Source organism: Rhinolophus sinicus, chromosome 1, assembly GCF_057876585.1.
Source record: "Rhinolophus sinicus isolate RSI-liver-muscle chromosome 1, RSI-T2T, whole genome shotgun sequence".
NCBI lineage: Eukaryota > Metazoa > Chordata > Mammalia > Chiroptera > Rhinolophidae > Rhinolophus > Rhinolophus sinicus.
In genome coordinates, this window is record NC_142501.1 from 134,834,873 (window position 1) to 134,855,945 (window position 21,073).

The 21,073-nt window shown below is 37.8% G+C and overlaps 1 protein-coding gene across 10 annotated transcripts in view; it reads right to left on the bottom strand.

The window, feature by feature from the left end:
- Positions 1–475: 475 nt before the first annotated feature.
- The window catches only part of DCUN1D4 (defective in cullin neddylation 1 domain containing 4), a 66,672-nt gene continuing 46,074 nt past the window's right edge, over positions 476–21,073 (bottom strand). For 8 of the 10 annotated variants that reach the window (XM_019741034.3, XM_019741032.3, XM_074324672.2 and 5 more), the window contains 4 exons: positions 17,068–17,176; positions 6,094–6,198; positions 3,898–4,000; positions 476–3,788 (listed from right to left, as the gene is read on the bottom strand). In XM_019741034.3, coding sequence (XP_019596593.3) covers positions 3,733–3,788; positions 3,898–4,000; positions 6,094–6,198; positions 17,068–17,176 — 373 coding nt within the window. In that variant the 3' untranslated portion in view covers positions 476–3,732. The remainder of the gene's footprint in view (positions 3,789–3,897; positions 4,001–6,093; positions 6,199–17,067; positions 17,177–21,073) is intronic. The other 2 variants (XM_019741036.3, XM_074324674.2) reach the window with 1 other exon arrangement.

A 21,073-nucleotide genomic window follows, 5' to 3' on the forward strand; every position in this document is an offset into this window, starting at 1 on the left:
AAGAGACTAAAGAAGCATGACAACTAAATGAAACGCTTATCCCTGAATTAAAAATAAAATAGTTGCTGGGACATTATCGGTACAAATGAGATTTTACTCTAGAGGCACAGTGGGTGGGTAATAGCATTGCATCAGGGGTAAATTCCTTCAGTGTGGTCACTGTATTGTGGTTCTAAGAATGTCCTTGTTTGGAAATACTAGGTATAAGGTGTCATAATGTAATTTACTCTCCGGTGGTTCAAAAAAAATTATAGCTCTCTATTTATGTAGAGAGAAATTCATATTCTCTCTCTGTCTCTCTCTCTCTCTGGTGCAGAAACCCAGGTGGTAGATGTATGGATGGGTGTTCATTATATTGTTATTGCATAGTTTCTATGCTTTGAAACTTTTCAATATAAAAAGTTGGGAAAAGAAAAAGAATAAAAAACAAAATACTTTAAATGCCAGAGCAGAGAAGGAAGAATGCACAAATCAGTTCTGAAACCAAACACAAATACTTTTTATTTATGGGATTATCATTTTACATCAATTACATTAAAACCTAAAACCAGTTTGCTGTACTCAAGTTAGGTGGCATAACAGTATGTGAGTTAAGCTGGGCGTCACAGGACTTGCACACGTTTATGAATGTAATGCAAATACTGACGACATGAAGCATTCACAGTTATAGGTTAGCTGCTGTTCATTTAACAGTAACCCCCAAGGAAAATTATTTTATGAAAAAAGCAACCCACGTTTTGGTCTCATTTACAGACACCCAACATTTTAGTTGGTCAATGAATTCTATACATTTATTATACAACATATGAAAGAATAAAAGATAAGGCTTACAGAGGTATTTTAGCAGTTGTAAGAATAAAAACCAAGGGCACAAAATGAACTTTTAAAGCTTTATGTATAAACTTCAAAAGCACTGTGAAAATGGAGACTGAGAGGCAACAGAAATCTGCTGTTAAACGTGAAGGTCTGTCTCGTCAGATTTGTAACAACTTAATTCAGAGTTCGCTTCCAAAAAGCTGCATGTAACATTACAGTGGGTGTTTATGGCAAATCAAATAATGAAATTTGTGACCTATTGCAGCAGTAAACATCTAAAAGTTGTATTCCATTACAACAGGGTATTGCAATGAGGAGTTCCAAACACAACAGAAAGAGATAAAGGGTGTAGACTTAGGTAATAAAGAAAAACCAGAAGAAGGCACCCTAATGTATTTAATATTAGCCAGTTAAGTAAGTGCTTGATGATTCCTCAATTGTATGTAATTTAGGGACATTTTTAAGAAAAGTTATCTTGTTACTCTAACCCTTATTCCTCCCCTTAAAAATAACTTCATAAAATCAAGAAAACCAAGGGCAAGTACTCTGCAGTCACAGAGGTTTATTTTTCAAGGGAGTTTAAGATTATTTGGAGTTTTCTAAATATCGCTTTGGAATACTTACTTTTGTATTCTACACCATGAAACCATTTTCACTCGGGTTTTTCCCCCATTATCAAAATGTTCATTGTGGATGAAATGTACCATCTCCCCTGTGACAGTACATTAATTTAGGATTAACTGTGCCTGGTGTTTAAAAAATTCTCCAGTTTCTAATAATAACTTTTAAAGTAATTTAATCTATGATTTATATTTGTATATTCATTTGTGATTTATAGTTGATCAAATTTAAGAACTGATGACTTTACAGTGATTCTTTTTAAAAAAAACTTTACAGGATACTTTTGAAAATGAATCAAGTTCTCCACAGATCTGAACCCACCTGTGGCCCATCGCCACTGGAACAGCACCGTCTGAACCGAACCCCTTTCAATACACCGGGCTTGAGAGCTGTGCTTGCCGTTAACATCTCCTGTTCTTTTCAGATGTTAATTTGTGCAAACTGGTATGAATTTATAAAGTAGAAGGGAGTCTACAATCCCTAAACAAGGAATGATTAAGTATGCTTAATCACTATGGAGTTTTTCAAACTTCTGGTTTATTTCGCAGCAAACCAAACCTTTCTATTTGGTGGAAAAAGGAAGTAATTTCATTCTACCGTATCATGATTTTGTATATGCACACACACTGTATATACATACAAAATTTCTGTCTTTGGTGGTTCAGTTAGAAAAAAAAATAATATGAAAATCTGAATACTGTTTGCAAAGAAACTGTGAAATAGTGGTCAAAAGTAGCATTGTCTGTGTGCTTTTCTGATTTAATGCCATTTAAAGGTTCACATTTAATCCAGAAGATTTTTCGGCCAGGTTTAGAAATGATCCAAACCTCTTCCAAGCATTATATAGTCAATCATGGATCTTGCTCACAACTATAGCCATTCACTTGTTCAAATGCACCATTAGCTTTTTACTTGGATTAAATCATTAGACTTTTGTGTTTCACAAAACTTTAGGGACTCAATTAGTCACTTAATAGCACCAGATAGTTGAGGGGGAAACATGTTATCTATACATTTCCTCAAGAAGGGTAAGGCAAGGGGAGGGGAGAAAAAAGACATAAAATACAAACCTAAAAATACCATCCTGTTTACTCTTTTTCCTCGTCCACATAAATAATGGCTACCGACTTTCTATACAAATTACTCAGGTAATGATGAGTGGCCTCTCCAGGAAAGGGCCTGCCGTATGATAGAGTTATTAGCTCAATGCTGGTGGTTTCATATCCACTGCCTGCAGTGGACATTCTGCCAGGAAAAGCCTAGCATGAAAGAAACAAAAAAGGAAACCAAAACACCTCTCACTTAGAGTTTTTTCCAAAAAACTAGAAAATTAGACACCATGAAAGCTTAACTAAAAATTCAAGCCACAACTAAAAGTGCTCTGCAGTTATAAAATGCCAGCAAACCATTAGGTTTTCATGGAAGAGGAAAAACAAATTTTACTTAGAATGGCAATGAAAGCATCAGCAGACCAAACACTGACAAGAGAAATGCAAAGGAAGAAAAAAAAAAAAAAACACACACACAAGAAAGTTTACTACAAGAGCTTAAAACCCATCTCATTAAAAAAAAAAAAGGTGAAATTTTAATTTGTTCATTTGTACCTATATTCAAATTATTACAGTTTTTAACATTAGAAAAGAAAAATCTATACCTTGCATTGTGGAAATGATTTGTGACATGGTACATGTCTATATGCTCAAATAAATACTAGTTTCATCATTTAAAAATGCTAATATTTAAGTAGACCAAATTATATTTGGCATTTGCCTCTCAAAAGTTATAACTCCCACCTCCTTCCAAAAGTTGGCCTCTTGAACAATAAGGTGAATTCTGGCAACATTTACTTATGCTAACAGTTGTTTTGTCTTGTTTTCTGAAATGCTACATTTGAGACCAAATAAAGTGTAATTGGTTCATTTGAAAAAAGGGACTAGAAATATGCCACAAAATTATTTTTACAATACATTTTTGCAGAAATAATCTCTAGGTGAAGCTTTTTCTTTTTATACACATATACAAAATTTAAACAGCAATATACACATAATCACAGTGAGGACGTTGGTGAGTTCACCAATCTGTAGTGTAAATACAAACTGCAAAGCAGCCTTCCAAGAGAACAATGCTACACAGCAGGCAGAGCTGGCCCATTCCATAGCAAACACCAAAAAACGTCCCTGCAAAAGGGAGACAGTGCAAGAAAAGCAGCATGCGCTTTGATACAAACAGCGATTTATGGCTAATGGTTGACATAACTGTGGTAACAGTGACTCTTTCGCTGCTATGCATCAAGTCCTAGGACATCTGTTTGTCTTTATACCACTCCACAAACTCGTCCAACAAAACTGGCCCTGAAGAGAGAGAGAGAAAACAGCACGGCTCTGAGGCTTTTCACAGTGAGAAGGACGAGCAAATGTACAGCGATGGGGGAGATGAGAGAACACCCAGCACGGTACTTACACGCTCCGTCTTCATCATAGTTGCTGAGGTCAAGATTAATTGTTCTGCTAAACTCTAGCACATTGCACCACTGGTCTTTGTTAATAACTTTGTATTTTGATTGCTGATGGAGGGAAAAGTAATATGAATTACTGACACAATTAAAAAATAGGACAGTTTCAACTGCTAACTGCTGTATGAATCAACTTAATATACAGTTCATGAAGGTTAACTCTTTCCGTTTGCAGTGTCTTAAGCACCATCTAGGAGAAGGGTGAGAGAGAGCAAGAGTAGAACTTAAGATGACAATTTTCATTACAAAAATATTATGGGGGCTCAACACAAAATGATAAGCACATCAAAAGAACACAGTTTTATTTCCCTAGAAGTGAAATTTCTAGACTGCAAAAGCCCTTTTATAAAAAATGGGGATAATACCTACTTCATAGAGATATTGCAAGGATTAAAAGAGATAATTTATGTAATTTATGTGGAGCACTTCATTCAGTGCTTGGCACAAAGTAAGTGCTAAATAAAGAGCAGCTCCCATGAATAAGCCCTGATATGACCAGCAAGCTCACTGTCAAGATGTCAGCTGAAAGTACACGCAGCAGGAAACGAGGAGTTACTAAGTGCTACACGTGGTCTCAGGCTAGGTGCTCTAGCCGTTGAAGAAAACTACTGTTCTAATAATTCAAAACTTGAATCTGATCATAAAAGTAATCAGAATAGCCATGAAGTAGTTTTCTAGTCCTCTTAGAAAAGAAATATGCCACATGTATATTTTAAAATACAGTATTCCTGTATAAAGATTTGACAATAAAAGCCAGATAAAACAATTTCTAAATCCTAAACATTACTAACATCAGAAACATTGGAAAACAATACAAGCACATAAAAAGCAAAGAGTTGAGCCGACGGTTTTGAGGATGCAAACACAAGAAAAGCTGAAATGAACGGATTACTGTGTCCTTTTAAAAGGATAAGGCAAACTAGTAAGAAAGAGAACAAAGCACAGACTACAAGTTTAACTTTCTAAGCAACTGAAAGCAAAATCCAGTCATTGCAACAGTTGGTGAGGCTCCTGGACTTGTGGAAAGTCCAATCAGCTAAAGAACGTTTCACACTCAGGCTCAAATTCTGTTAATCTCTCTGAGAACAAGAACCTGTTTCTACTCATTTTCCAAATAATGCTAACATTTCATAAGGTTGTCAGAGAAATCAGAACAGATCATTTGTAGGTATGAACTATCATGTAAACAAATACATCTTATATTAAAACTAGTTTTTATACCTTTCTTGAAGAGTTCCAGTTAGTAATGCTACAAGCAAATTTTAATAACAGTCCTCAAAGAATCCTATCAATTGGAAGTTTTTCCAGACAATTACATATAGTAAGTGGTAAGAAAGATGATTTCAAGAGTGAAGCTGCAGTCAGGGAAAGGCCCAGGATTTCCTCAAAGACCCAACACACTCAATCCTTTCAAGCAAAGGGCATTTTTTTGAAAGGGGTTTGTAGCTGGATGGCAAGAAGGATGCTATCTATATGTGACAAGCCAAGTAACTCAAACTTACATCTCAAGTACTGTCAGATCCTAAATATTACACTGCATCAAAACCAGCTCCCAATAAAGAGCAGCTCAAAGTTTTTTTTATCATTAATACTTAAAGCAAACAAATAATGATGGAGTAAAGCGCTGGATTATTGCTAATACAAATGTGAAGAGATTTTTAAACTGTCAGTTTGCCTAACACTTACATTGATTCAAGGTCCCCAACTTACTTGGAGATAAGAGAAGACTACATTATAAACTTCTTTTAACAAGAAGGGAGATGGCTGTTTTTTAAACTTTGCTTAATAAAAGTGGAAATTAATGTAAAGCCACAAAAGAAAATAAACCTTGTCTTACTATTGTTATAAGGAGCAGGGCACCTAAACAAAAGTAAAGCCTTTAAAATGGGGAAGAGAGAGAAGACAGGAGAGAGCTGCCGCTATGGCGGATACACTTGCACCAGGGGAAGGCCACACAACATGAAATGTACACACAGATAGGCTCAGAGAAAACAGGTCGCTGCTGAGTGACAGCAACTACGTCACCATAATTCCTATAAGCAGAAAAGTGCAACAAACAGAAAAGTACACAAAATGGTTAAACAAAGTACACTTGGTAGTTCTAAGCAAGCAAACATATATTCCATAAAATAACAATTTGGTACCTCTAAGAATTGGTGAAAAACTGGAAAAAGGGGCCAGATTTTTCCTAATAACAGTCCCAACATGCACTTGGCAGTGTTTATGTCTAGGCTGCGCTGGTCCTTTTCCTGTTTGACAAACAAAAACATGAATGAGCCCGATGCCCCAAATAAATTCCCATAATCCAAATTTCTACTTCGCTTCAACAAGAAATTAGTCAACAGCTCATTTGTCATTTATCATATACAATAAAACCCTGGATCAAGACTAAGGTGGGGGAGGGGAGGCAGTCAAACACAATGGAAGGCTAGATCATTCTGGTACTACACGAATTTATTATGAGAAAGATTCATTTCAATTCAGTGACTGCCCTAATGTAATATCAACATCATCTACGATTTTTTCATGGGATAAATAAAAATCTATAACTCAATCACTCGCTGTTTGACATTTATGATAATTATCAAAATCATAATTGTTCACCCCAAAGCCCATTACTAAATGAAATTTAAAGGTTTCAATTTCCATGCTTAGGAATCAGGTTCCCTTAATAAAAATCATTTTCTAATAATTTTATACCATTGGTAAATGTTTTTCTTATACTTAAACACTGGAATTATGAATTCAGCTCGTAATAAATGTTGGGCTCTGGAGATTCCAAGTAAGAGGGTGTATTCACCCACCCACTCTGGGGGAAAGCAGTCTGTCTGTTACAGTCCTTCTTACCTTGGATTTGTTAGATGTGATATCTCCTAGTAACCAAGTGAAAGATAACATTTCATAAAGAAGCCAGGAAAGAAATATCATATAAACCTGAATATGGGCAGATTAAGTTCATTCTATTTATATTTGCAATTAAGGATCTAATTTCTCATTCTCAATTTTCTTACAAATTCCCATTCTGGAACTACAAGTGGGGAGTTTCTACGTAAAGGGACAGAGGACCTGGGGCCAGCAGGGGTAGCCTTACATATCCAAAGCTCGCCTCCAAGTGGTATCTCAATGCCAGCGGAAACTTGCAAAAGCACTTTTTACAACGGGAGAACGTTCCTGACCATCCCATTTGGGGTGGAATCTGAATGTTTCCAGATGATGCTGTGACCACCACTGGCAGCCACATATCCAGCACATACACCTCCTGATAAAACATATTATTCCCTCCAGAACTCTACAGTGGAGTGCTCTTTGGTACATAGAGAATTTCTGGCCTTGACACTGACTTTAGAAGTGAAGGACTTAAACAATACAGCAAATGTAAGGGCCTCACTCAACAGCAGCAAACACGGTAGATGAAGATACAGGAAGACGTGTGATCGGTCTGTCTTTTGGTCCCAGTGATAAAAACTAATGACTGTTCACGAACAAACTGGGTCAGATGGCTCCGCATCCGTCACCCCCTCTGTCACAGGCCACACAACTTAAGTCTGGTGACGGTCGGGGTGTCCCAGTTTCGCAGTTCCATGCACACAGGTGGGGTGGGGGGGCTCCTTTCCAAAGCCCTCTCTGCTTGTCCCTTGGCCGTGCACACTGTCCTGCTCAGGGCTGCAGGACTCATTCCCAACAGAGGAGGACAGGACAGAAGGTGCCCTAGAGATTGTCCACCTTTGCCAACCAAGCCTCACTGGTGCGCTGCATTCCAAGGGCTTGTACTTCTGCGATGCATGGTGCAAGCAGATGGAAACCTTCCTCTCACCCTGTCACAAAGGCGTGGCAGACAGCAACAGAGCACCACACTATGAAGCAATCCACAAGAAAAACGAATAAACTGTTGAAAACACAAGTGGCACCACTGGACTGGGCCTAAGTTCAATTGCTGAACAGCAGCTCAGGCAGCAGTGGCTGACGACACTGGTGGCAGGGAAAAGCTTTCCCTTGGAGTCTGCGATCACTCACTAAACCTAAAATTGCTGGTCTTGCCTCCATACATATTGTGCCTTCTTCCAATACCATCAATGCCTATGTCCCCACCACAATGGACATACACTAAGGTGACAAAAAAGAAAAAAAAAAGATACAAGAGACCTGGACAGACTCTTTGGAACAATATAATCATCTGACAAACTGATGATCATGAAGGGTTTCGATGCATGTGTTTGGCAGTGATGCCCCACAGGGAGGAAAGGCATCAGACTCACAGGACCGGAAGCTGAACAGCACTCACTCACTCCTGCGCTGCACAGGTGCCAGCCAGCAGCTCACAAGCACTAACACCATCTTCTGCCTAGCAAATAAGAGAAAGGTATTATGGATGCACTTACGATCCCAACAGTGGATTCTCACTGATAGACAACCAACATTGCCTGGGTTGGATTTGAGGCTACGTGCAAATGACCGTAACTGGAAACACTCAAAGTTCCTGGAAACAACAGGCCTGAGATCTCACCGCAAACATCTACTGAACATGAAAATGGACACATGCCCAGGGGTTCTCTGCAGCAATGCTCCCAATGGCATTCTCTACCAATGGGTTCCCAATTAAAAGTAAAATCAATCTCCCAGGACGCTATGAAGCAAGGCATTAAAAAAAATATCACCTTAATTAATTTGAGGACAGCAAAGACATCTAGAGGCTCCTCGCAGGAAATTAAAAGAGAACACTGTCAACACCAAGACTGCAACCCTCCGTTCAGGGAACACCAAGCACCCGTGCAACAAGGGGCAGGTGTCTGCATCCCCAGGTCAGAATCTAAGCAGAAAGTACCTTGAGACAGACTGTCAAGAGTCAGTCAGCATCCCCAGAAGGCCCGTCAAGGTGAAAGAAGAGGAAACGAAACTTTTCTCCCTGCCCACGTCTTGACCCAAGATATGTCGGTATGTATTTCATTAATTTTAATTTTAATTTTCTAAGGTAACAAATTTTAAAACAATTTTATCTTTTCAAATAGCAGAAACTTGAACAGGTTCTGTCCACCAAAGATGTACCAACCCCCTGCAGTACACAACTAGACTCTGCCTCGTCTTCCTTAAACACAGATCAAAGAGCAGTTACAGTTGAAATTTGGCCTCTTAGTGGTACAGCTGCAAAACCAAAGGATCCTATTGTGAATAGTCTTAAAAGTTATGTTTTGTATACGGAATAAATGCACTCCCTACGATAAAGACTAATAACAGATAACGCAGAGTAGAGAATATTGAAGTTTTATTAAAGTCTGATTTGAAAAAAATATTGCTTTAATTGCCTTTGTTCTAGTATAAGTTTTCCTATAAAATGTGAAAATTAAACATTTTTTCCTTAAATGAAACACATGACTTAAGAAACAATAACGGAAACAAATATGTAAGTGTATATATGTAAATATAAGTGATACCATAAAAATGAATCTTCAACTATCAAAGTATCCAGATACACTATTCAGAGGCCCCCCAATTGTTTCAGATGGTCTAGTTCCAATTCTCACAAAATTTTAATAGCTTAAGATTTATATGTAAAAAGGGGAACCTTTAATTATTAAAATTATAAAGAAAAGAATCTTCAACAGGAAAACAAAATTCCTAAGATTTTCAAGAACTAGTTGGACTCTAGAAACAATATATAAGTGACCATGATTCACAAACATAAAAGGTGACAACCAAGTCCGAAATTGGTACATGAAATCAAAAGGACAAAAATGAAGACCTATGACATATATCATGGAATTCTCATCTGAGATGAGGGGATTACAAAAAAGAGAGAGAAAATACAGTCCTCCTTGACACGGCTGCCTAAATAAACAAACAAAAGGCAAAACTAGAGAGCTCGAACTCAAATCTTAAATAATGTGACTAAGTTTGTAAAACTAAAAATATAGCAAATCAATTTTTTGATGGGAGGGTTTTTAAAAATACACATTAAAAAAAATCATAAAACCCAAGAGTATCTGCCACTGGGGAAAATGAATCTAAATAATTATGCTCTTAGAACTTATCCAGCATTAGTTTACAGATCACAATATTTGCAAGGCAATTACTTCAGCTTAACCTTTCCTTTAAAACAAACAAACAAAAAATCTGCCAAATGACAGAGTCCTTCCTTGTCATTTTATTTGGTACAGATTCTATTACTGTACGCATTAGTCTTGGAAAATAAGTCATTATTTGAAACTCGAGGTTTGCAGACACCTGAGTCATGTCAGTGAAGAGTAATTCAACAACTATTTCTAACTCTATGGTTAACTGTTATTAAGAAATTAATTTGAGCCAGAAACTGTTCTAGTGCCTTAAACTTATCAAATACAACAACCTTCTCAGGATAGGCATTATTATCCCCAATTTATAAATAAGGAAACTGAGGCACAGGGAGTTAAAATGACAGTCTTTAAGTGATAGATAATAGGTAAATAACTAGGACTTGAACCAGGAAGTCTGATTCCAAGCCTGGGCTCTTTCTTCTTCATGTACCATCTCACTTCCCTGAGAAGTGATGAGGGAAGAGAGATTTCAATGTAAAGTGCCATACAGTCCAGTTAGCTTTATAAGTTAACAGCTGAGCAAATCTGTGTGTGTCTGCAATAACCAAACAGTACTTTTTAACTGAAGTATAATTGACATATTATATTAGTTTTCAGGTGTACAACATGAGTCAACATGCATATAGGAGTACATTAAGAACATTAAGCCTCTGCCACAGAGAATGTAGAAAAAATCAGATTTCATTGAATTTAATGACTATTCCCCTATTAACAAAACATTAATACTATAGTCTTTTATTGCATTCTCTTTGTCCAATCTTATTTTCTCTAGGTCCTTTTAAAAAAAAGAATCAAGAAAAGAAATGGCTGCTTTATTTAAAGGAATCATACAGTAATATTTGTTTATATAATAAAATTTAACTTGTATGAGCGAACTGGCCATTTCAGCCATTGAACTTATATCCCACCACCTTCCTCTAACAAGATACCACAGGATGGTGGCAGCTGTTGAGTCAGGGAAGGTGTGACGCTATGGAGAGGACAACCGCCTGCACCTCAGGGGCAGGCAGACCTCGGCCGTGTTATCCTCTCCTCTCTAGCTCTGTTTATTCATCTACACTATGACAAAACTGGACCAACTGATTTCTCATGGTTTCTTTCAGCTGTAAAATTTGTCTCTGACATCCATAACACTATAAATAAGTTCAAGTCAAAGTAAAATTAGGAGAAAAATAATACAACTTTATAGCCAAATAATATTTTTAATTGGCTACAAATCTGAAGATGAGAGAGAAAAATAATCCCGCCCTTAGGAGTACAGTCTGGGTGGAAGGATGTTAAAAGGGCTGTTTTATCATTTTCTGGTATTGTACTAGAGTTTCTTTCTTGGTACTTTAAAGCATAATTCAGAATATTTAACATGTGCCATTGTGATCTGTGATAGAAAATGTTTAGGACATAAAAACTATCAGAAAATGTAATTTCCATTAAAAGTTTGATTTTAAAAGGTGTTAATTATAAATTATTACCTCTAGAAGTCATTTTTCTAGTAGGAAAAAGAAAGATTAGAAGGATAAAAAGCGGTTTGACTTCTGCTTCTAACCAAGATGGAGTTAAGAAAAACCAGATTTCCCTTTTTACTTCAAAAAAACCAGAAAACCGGACAAAATGATGAGAAATGATGACTTTCACATATTGGACAACAGGCAGCACAGGACCATGACCCCTGACAAAAAGGAAACATGAAGTAAGCCCTGCAGTGAAACCACCTAACAGTATGGAGGTGGTTCCAGGACACACAGGACGGGAGAACCCAACTGCAGCCCCATAGCCTTGCTGAGGTGGAAAAGACAGAGTTCGCGGTGACAAAGGTGACTATAATCCGTGGGTAAAAATACTAGCGAGATGGGAGCTGTGGGGAGGGAGCTGCGGGGAGGGAAGGGAGCTGCGGGGAGGGAGCTGCGGGGTGGAAACTAAAGGGTGGGAATGAGCAAAGAAAGACATCTGGAAACCTACAGTATCTCCCCAATCTTTGGCCAAAGATTTAACTTTGCATATGAGAGAGGAAACCACCAGAGCCTGGGGAAAGAACCACTGCAAAAGAGTCAACAGAAATTCTCAGCGCCTGGGAATAGTTTGTATTCCCAAGAGCCAGAGTGGAAAGATCTCATAATGCATAGGGCCTCGGGTGGTAGACTCCTCAAAGGGTATTTGTTTTACAAGTGGGGTCCAGTCATCCTTAGACTGAAGTCTGCTTGGCACCAGCCCTTTCAAAGGATCAAACTGATTCCAAGTAACTTAATTATACACCAGAAAAACTTTAAAAGCCAACACTATTTAAAAGAATACAAAAAAATACCCTAGCAACTAACAACACAAAATTCACAATACCCAGCATCCAATTAAAAAAAACAAAAAACAAAAGAACAAAACTAGCAGGAATGCAAAGCTATAAAATACGATTCATGGCCAAGACAGAAATTAACCAATAGAAAGAGACCCAGAAATGGCAGAGATGATGGAACCTGACGACAAAGTTGTTACTATACCTGTTATAAACATATTCTGGATGTTCCAGAAGGTGGAGGAAAATACTATGATGAAGAGAGAAATGGAAGATAGAAAAAAAGACCCAAATGGAACTTCCAGAGATGAGAAATAACAGTATCTGAAATGAAAAATATACTGAGTAGGACACTGTGGGAGAAAAGATTAATATTAGAAGACATGGTAATCAAAACTACCCAAAAGGAAACAGACAAGGAAATAAACCTGAAAAAAACTGAACTTGGCATCAGCGGCTTGTGGGACAATATCAAACATCAAACATAGGTGTAGGTATAACTATAGTCCCAGAAGGAAAGCAGAGGAAGAACAGAAAAAAATCTGAAGAAATAACTGCTGAAAAATTTCCCAATTTAATACAAACTATATGCCCACAGATCCAAAAAACTCAATAAACCCTAACCAGAATAAACAAATAAAATTTTGCAAAGGCGCATTGTAATCAACTTGCTGAAAAGCAATGAAGAGAATAAAAATGGTCAGAAAATAAAACAAGACATTACATTCAAAGGAATAATGAATACCACCAGACTTGTCATCAGAAGCTACCAAAGACAGAAGACAATGGAGAGAGAACATTAAAGTACTGAAAGAATATTCAATCAACCTAGAATCTTTTATGCAGAGAAGTACCTTTCAAAACTGAAGGCAAAATAAAAGCTTAAAGAATTCATCACTAGAAGATCTCTACTACGAGAAATGTTAATTTTTAGGCACAGGGCAAATGATAACCAGATAGAAATCTGGACCTGTACAAAAGAAACAGAACACAGAAATGACATATATTTGGGTAAATATAAAAGACATTTTTACCAAAATGATAACACACATGCCATGATCTGGATGTTTGTGTCCCCCCAAAATTCCTATGCTGAAACCCTAACCCCCAAGGCGATGGTATTGGGAGATGGGGCCTTGGGGAGGTGATTAGGTGCCCTCATGAATGGGATTAGTGCTCTTATAAGAGACCCCAGAGAGATCCCTCCTGCCTTCTTCTGACACTGCGTTTACAGGAAGTGAAGCGGGCTTTCACCAGACACCCAATCTGTCCAGGCCTTGATCTTGGACTTCCCAGCCTCCAACTGTGAGAAATAAATTTTTGTTGTTTATAAACTACTCAGTCTCTGGTATTTGTTAGAACAACCTGACTAGACTAAGACAATATACTGTGAGATTTACAGCATACATGTAAGTGTATGATAACAGCAAAAAGTATGGGAGGGCGAATGTAAAGTTTCTTGCTTTATACATGAAGTGGTATATTATTTGAAGAAAACTTGTGAAAATTTAAATATAATATACTATAAAGCCTAAGCAACCGCAAGAAAACTGAAGCACAGATAATAGCTAACAAGGCAATAATGGAAATAAAATGGAATTGTAAAAAAACCAAACCAAAAACTCAATCCAAACTAAATCATCAAAAGAGGAAAAAAGGAACAAAAAGGAGATGGGACAAATAATGGGAAAAATAGCAAGATAGGAGATGTAAACTTAACCATACCAATAATTATATTAAATAGAAACGGTTTAGACATCTCAAGACAGATGTCAGACCCAAATATACACTATTTATAAGAAACCCATTTTAAATATAAAAACACAAATAGGTTAAAAGTAAAAGAATAGAAAAAGACATATCTTGCAGACTTTAATCAAAAGAAAGCTGGAGTGGCTACATTTGTATCAAAGTAGACTTCAAACAAGCATTATTACCAGAGATAAAGAGACACTTCATAATGCTGAAGGGTCAATTCTTTAAGACATAATACTAAGTGTACCTAAACTTAATATCTGAGCTTCAGTACATGAAACAAAGAAAATGATAGAAGTGACAAGAGAAATATTATCGTTGGCGAGTTCAACATTCCTCTCAGTAACTGATAGAACAAGTAGGCAGAGATCCATAAGGACACGGAAGACTGAACAACACTATCAACCACCGTGACCTAGCTGACATTTATGAAACACGCCACTGAACAGCAGGGGAATATTCCTTCTTTTCAGGTACACATAAGATATTCATCCCAGCAGATCATATTCCGGACTATAAATCAAGCCTCCATACAATTAAGTGGACTTAAAATTATACAGGATATGTTCTCTGACCACAGCAGAATTAAACTAGGTATCAATAATAAAAAGATTACCTGGAAAATCCTAAATACCTGGAAAATAATACAAACAACACACTTCTAAATAACCAATTGGTCAAAAAGGAAATCACAAGAGAAACTGGAAAATATTTTGGACTGAATGTAAATGAAAATACAACATCTCAAAACTTGTGTGACAGAGCTAAACAAAACAAAACAAAAAAGGATTCAACAACAAATTTTGTGACAGTATATTTTAGCTGAATGGTGGTTGTTATTATTCATCATTATGCAAAACAATTCACTGATCTTAACTGATACTCTCCTTAAAAGCAAAGAACTCTGCTGGCTGCTACAGGGGATACCTAGAAAGAAAACACTAGTCCCTTAGTCTGGCAGATAAAATTGAGGCCTTTACCTGAACTCCAAAGCCAAGCTAGAGGAGATAGGAGCTTTAAGTAAGTGAAGACACAGTACGACCCCAGCACAGAAGGAGGGGGAGGCTGTGTGAAAGTGGAAGGAGGGGCTTGGGCCCGGAAGCAGGACAAGGAGAGAGCTGCATGAGTACACACGGGGCTCTAGGCGGAGGCCCAGCGTGATGAAAGACAGAAAGCAGAACCCACCAAAAAGGTAGGTGGCAGGTTCAGTGAACAGCTAATTCAACTTCACCACAACACAAGTGTCGCAGGCATCACATACATAAGACAGGGAGCTTGGGACTTGATTGTAAGCCTGGATTGACCTGCAGATTGGACTTGGAGCCAGAACGTGGGTGTGAGTCCTGTGTCTACTATTGTTTAACAATGTGACCATGGTCCAATTTCTCCACTTCTCCGAGGCCCACTTTCCTCCTCTGTGAAGTACACTGAAAGCATCTCTGCCTGCTGTGGGAGCAACTGCACCACTGGATACACTGTGAAGTACATACATACAGGCAGAGGGAAGGTACCGAAGGCTTCAGTGAGGTGGAAGGTGGCCAAGTGACCCTAGGGCTGAAGGAAGATGAATGACACCCTACTCATGTGTATGCTGGATGAGAAGTGAAAAAATGTGGAAATAAGGCTACTGTAGCAGTGCAGGCAAGGAGTAGCAAGGGCCTCAACCAGCAAGGCGGTGGCAGAAGCACCATGAAAGAGGCAACCAAAGGACTGACCGAGGATGAATAAAAGCCAGGAAGGAGTAAAATGGAACCTGGGGCTAAAGCGGCAGATACATGGGAAAATTTGACCCCCACATAGTAAAGTTAGAAAATAAGCCCTATTTTCTAGAAAGTTTCTTCTAAACAAACTTTGCCCCATACAGTAACAAACAGCTGACTTTGGGAGGAAAAAAAAATCTCATGTAATAAAATATTTAATCCTAGAAACTATGCATCTATTCTAAAAGCATCTGGCAAATAATATCTACACATAATATCTATATATAACTACACAAATGCCATTTAGTAAAACTCTGTATCTGAGTTTTACCATATAATTTCTAACATCTATAAATTTCCATGCATGTTGTCATTTTATTTGAAAGTTGCAATAATGCAAATATTTACGAATGAGGACACCACAGAAAACTACTAATGTGTTATACTAACACACGAGAATTCACCACTGAATAAACCTTTGGTGCTGAAGTAGCAGAGCCAAAGCAGGTAAAATGTGAAAAAAATCAGCACAGGGGTAGGAAGGAAAAAATCATTTTTCACTAACTTCTCTGCTTTGATAAAAAAATTCATTTAAAATATGCAATCAATCAAGAAAGCCTAGTCACTCAAATTCAACAAACATACCAACATAACAGAAAACACCATGTTTGAATAAAGTGTAATTGTACGGGCTGTTGATTGTGTGTGAGTGAGTACAATGGGAGCTGGTGCCGCAGCACTCAGGACCTATGGTGACCAGGCTGAAAAACAAGACTTGATTTCATTCCAGTAGAACCACTGTCACATACCTGGACCCGGCTCACTATGTAACAAACAAGATGACCAGTTTTCAAAATGATGATTAGAAATTACATTTGAATAAATGTTCACTGAAATTAAGTTTGAAATTCAAATGCTGTCCAAATACAATATAGCACCCAAAGTGAAACCAGATTAGATCTGATTAGCTTATTCTAGTAAACCCAATGGTGAAGATCCGCTGTTTCATGAGAAGGAAGTTTTACCACCTTATCTAAGAGATATTCAGAACAGTGTCTATTGCATGCCCATTTATAAATTACTTCTAAGCGAGAGCTACGAGAGGTCTGTCACTACAGCTTTTTGCTTATCGTACTACTTTTTTGCTCAGAATCAGAGTTAGTTTAGAAAGTGTACACGCAGAAAGAAATTCGAACTAACATCCTGGGAGTAACTTATTAACTTCTTTGCTGTAGTATGTAAAAACAAACCTCAAAAGGCAAAAAAAGGGCGGGGAGAGGGAAACATCTGGATAGGCTCCAGAGAACTCACCCGTGCAAAGTCAAACGCATATCTGTAAATAAGTTTAAAGTTTGTAGAATCATTTAATAATGATCTTAAGTAATCCAAAGTATTTCTGAGTTTTTCTGTTGTATCACATCTAGAAAAACAGAACAAAGGCAAATTATAACCTGAGTTTTCTTTCTTAATTGGGGCAGTAATATAAAACACAATACCAAAAGACAGAATTAAAACCCTGGAGTTGGAACATATCTGTGATGACCGATTTTTTTCGTACAATTTTTATTTTAAAACATTTCAAACGTATAGAAAAGTTGAAAGAATACTAAATAAGCACCCATATACCCATCCCCTCAGTTCACAACAAACATTGTCACACTTGTACTCTCATGCACACACTTTTTTCTGTACCATTTAAATGTAAGTTGCCAACTTAATGACACTTTGCTCCTGAACACTTAAATACTATCACTCTTAGTATTCTATCAGTGTTAACTTTCTTAGCTAATACACAACCCACATTACCAAAGTCCAAATTGTTCCCCCAATTTTCTTTATAGCTGCTGTTTGTTTGTTTTTCAAACTAGGCTTATGCATTACATTTTGCTGTCATGTGTCCTTAGTCTCTGGAAGGGTGTCCTGCTTTGTTTCTGTCTTTCTTGACAATGTCATTTTAGAAGAGATCAGACTAGCTGTTTTATAGAATCTCGAATTGTCAGAAAATTTCCCTATGATTATATTCAGACTAAACACTCATGGTAAGAACACTACATGAGCTGTCCTTCTCCGTGCACCCCAGGAGGAGGCTGGTAACTTCAGTCTGTCCCATTACTGGTGACACTCAGCTGATTCACTTAATTAGGGTACTGCCCATCAGATGCCCCATTTAAAGGTACTTTTCCTCCTCTGAAATAGCATGTAATCTGTAGGATGATATCTTGAGACTCTGAATCCTGTTCCTCAACAACATTTCACCAGTGGTTTTAGCATCCATTGGTGATAACTGTCTGAACAGATTTTACATTTGAAGATACAAAATGGTGATTTTTCTAACTCTATCATGCTTTTACACTTACTGGCTGTAATTTTTCTATAAAGAAGAGTTCTATTCACCACTTATTTTTTGGACTTCAGGATTTTTGTTTTCCATTCAGTTTTATAATCTATTACTGTCTTTATATTCTTTTTGATGCACAAACTGTCCTCATTTGGGCAGCGGCTCCTTCAAGCAGGCTCCAGGGTCCTCCTGACATGCCCCCGTCAGTCTTGGAGCATGTCCTCACTTTCTGACACAAGACATTCTAGCTCACCTTGTACTTTCCCTACCCTAGATTTGAAATCAGCTATTTCTCTGTTGAGCCCTGGTGATGATAACCCATTTTTATAGGTAAGTGGCACACTGTTTATTTTTCTTAAGGAAGTAGACTAATTGGTAATTTTTACAAACTAATTTAGTTTGTAATATCTAGCCCATAAAAATGAGAACCAAGAGTCACCATTTTCACCAGCAATATCAAAGCTTTTCAATGCGGGATGTATTTCCCTGTGCTTCTCTATAGAGCTTTTCCGTGCAGATAATATATATAACAAGTACAGATAATATATATAACAAGTATTATCAATGTAAATATTGTACTTTATAAACTAAAATCTGGCCCATAATAAAGCACACTGATCTATATTTTTAGCAATAAATTTGTGAAACCTAACTACAAAAAAGTCTCCATAATCTACTGAGATGAAATCTCTAACAGCCAAGACTTAGAGCAAATGTTTCATTTCTGTGAGTCTGAAGTGTGATTACCACATACAGTGAATGTTTAAATAGAAAAAAATTATTACAGTAAAAGACACATTGCCATTAATCCCCCTCAAAATATTCCCCCTCACTTTGAACACACTTATCCCATCGTTCTTGCCACTTTCTGAAGCAGTTCTGGAAATCCTCTTTCGTGAGTGTCTCTAGTTGTGCTGTGGTGGCTGCCTCAATGTCCTGAATCGATTCAAAACGGTTTCCTTTCATGGTCATTTTGACTTTGGGAAAGAGCCAGAAGGCACACAGTGCCAGATCCGGTGAAAAACGTGAATGAGAACACACCGTTATGTTTTTGACAGTAATTGCCACATCAGAAGCGATGTGTGACACAGAACATTGTCATGATAGAGGATGAAATAAAGACACTCACAAAAGAGGACTTCCAGAACTGCTTCAGAAAGTGGCAAGAATAATGGGATAAGTGTGTTCAAAACGAGGGGGAGTGTTTTGAGAGGGATTAATGGCAATGTATCTTTTACTGTAATAAGTTGTTATTTAAACATTCACCATATTTTTTGATCACACCTCATATAACAATTTAGAATGTCCTTATTTCTTTCTGATATTTCAAAACTTAAAAAAAGATTAAAATTAATGATTCTGGAAGTCTAATTAGACTATTAAAGATGCCTTCTTTAAGGGACTAACATGTAATCTGATAGCTGAAAGATAAGCAGAGATTCGATGTTTTTGGAGGGGAGGGCTTTCCAAATAAAATAACAGCATGTGCACAGGCCTAGTGGTAGAAGGAAGCATGGCAAGTCCAAAGTCTAAAAGAAAAACACTGTGACTAGACTGAGAAGAATAAGAAGGGAAGTGGTACAAGCTGAGGATGAAAGGGAGGTGGAACCAGACCATAAAGAGTTTCTGTGGCCCACAGTGTTTTATTTTTTTATTGAATCCTAGAACCAATGGAAGCCACCTCCTACCACAGGAGAGACCACGATCAGGCTTCTATCTTGAAAACCTCATTCTGGATCCCTGTGAAGAAGGGTTAGGGAAAGGAAAAAAAGAGACACTGATAGCCTAGTTAGAGCTCTAGTGCCCGAACCCCACTGAGGATAAAAGGGTACAGAAAAAGACAGTAAGTGGGAGTCTAGGAGGCAGGTGCGGGAGCAGGGCTTACTTTGCACTGGGTACTCTACTGTATGGTTTGATTTATTACTATGTATATAAATAATATTTTATTATAACATGGGGGAGGGCCAAAGAGGAGGGCATGGTAACCCTAAAACATAAGGTAGAGGTCCCTGGAACCTGTACTGGAAAGGAATATTACAGACCAAAGCCACAGGAAATTGGCCAGATTTTGGCCAGTTTAGTTTAATCCTGCCCAGTGAGAGGGAGAGCAGTTGTTTGTTGAAAAGATTCAAGGGCAGGAACCACTCATTTAAATAACCTAACAGGAAACAAAGTAGCTGGGAGTCTTTGGGTAGAGCTGCAAGGAGAAATGTCAAGTTCTGCAGCATGCCTGGGAGTGAGTCCAGCCGCCCTGGCAAAAGACGTCCCTATGTTTAAAGGATGGTCAGAAGTCTTTTCTGGACCGTGAAGCATAAAATGCCCAAAGTAAAATTTTCACTTCATTTATCTATTAAGTATAGTTACATGGATTAGAGATAACACTGTCAATGAAGAATTTAATCTGCTTTAAAAGGCGCTTTGTCCTGCAGAGCCCCTGGACTAACCCCCACTAGGGAAACGGGCCGCTGAATCACCCTGTTTGAACCATAGGGTGCCATCTAGTGGCCGTTCAACAGGATGGTCTGCAGAGGTGACTCGGTTCTAGTTCTAACAAAGGGCCTGTGAAGAAACAGGCTTGGGAAGTTGAAGCAACCAGCCTGAGATTTTTCAGAAAGCAGCCACATCTTCACTCCGGTGCCCCCTACTTTGCTGGGTACCACCTATAAGAAAACTCACAGAAGTTGTAGAGTGACAGTGCCACACCACTATGGGTCATCACATGCCTAAACAAAATATACACATTATCATGGGATCATTTCTTATTTGAGTTTTGCTGCCACAAAACACATGCAGAAGCAACAGAAATCAGGACAATCATCCTCAAAGGTTATAGAATCAAAGGTAGTTCTCCCCCCATTACCCAGAAAGGGCCTTCACCCCTTTACTTTGTCAGCCCAAAGGTTATTTCCCAGCCCATCAGTTCTATGCAAACTTAGCTATAACTCTAACATACTTCGTTTTGTTTAGCTTAAACATCCC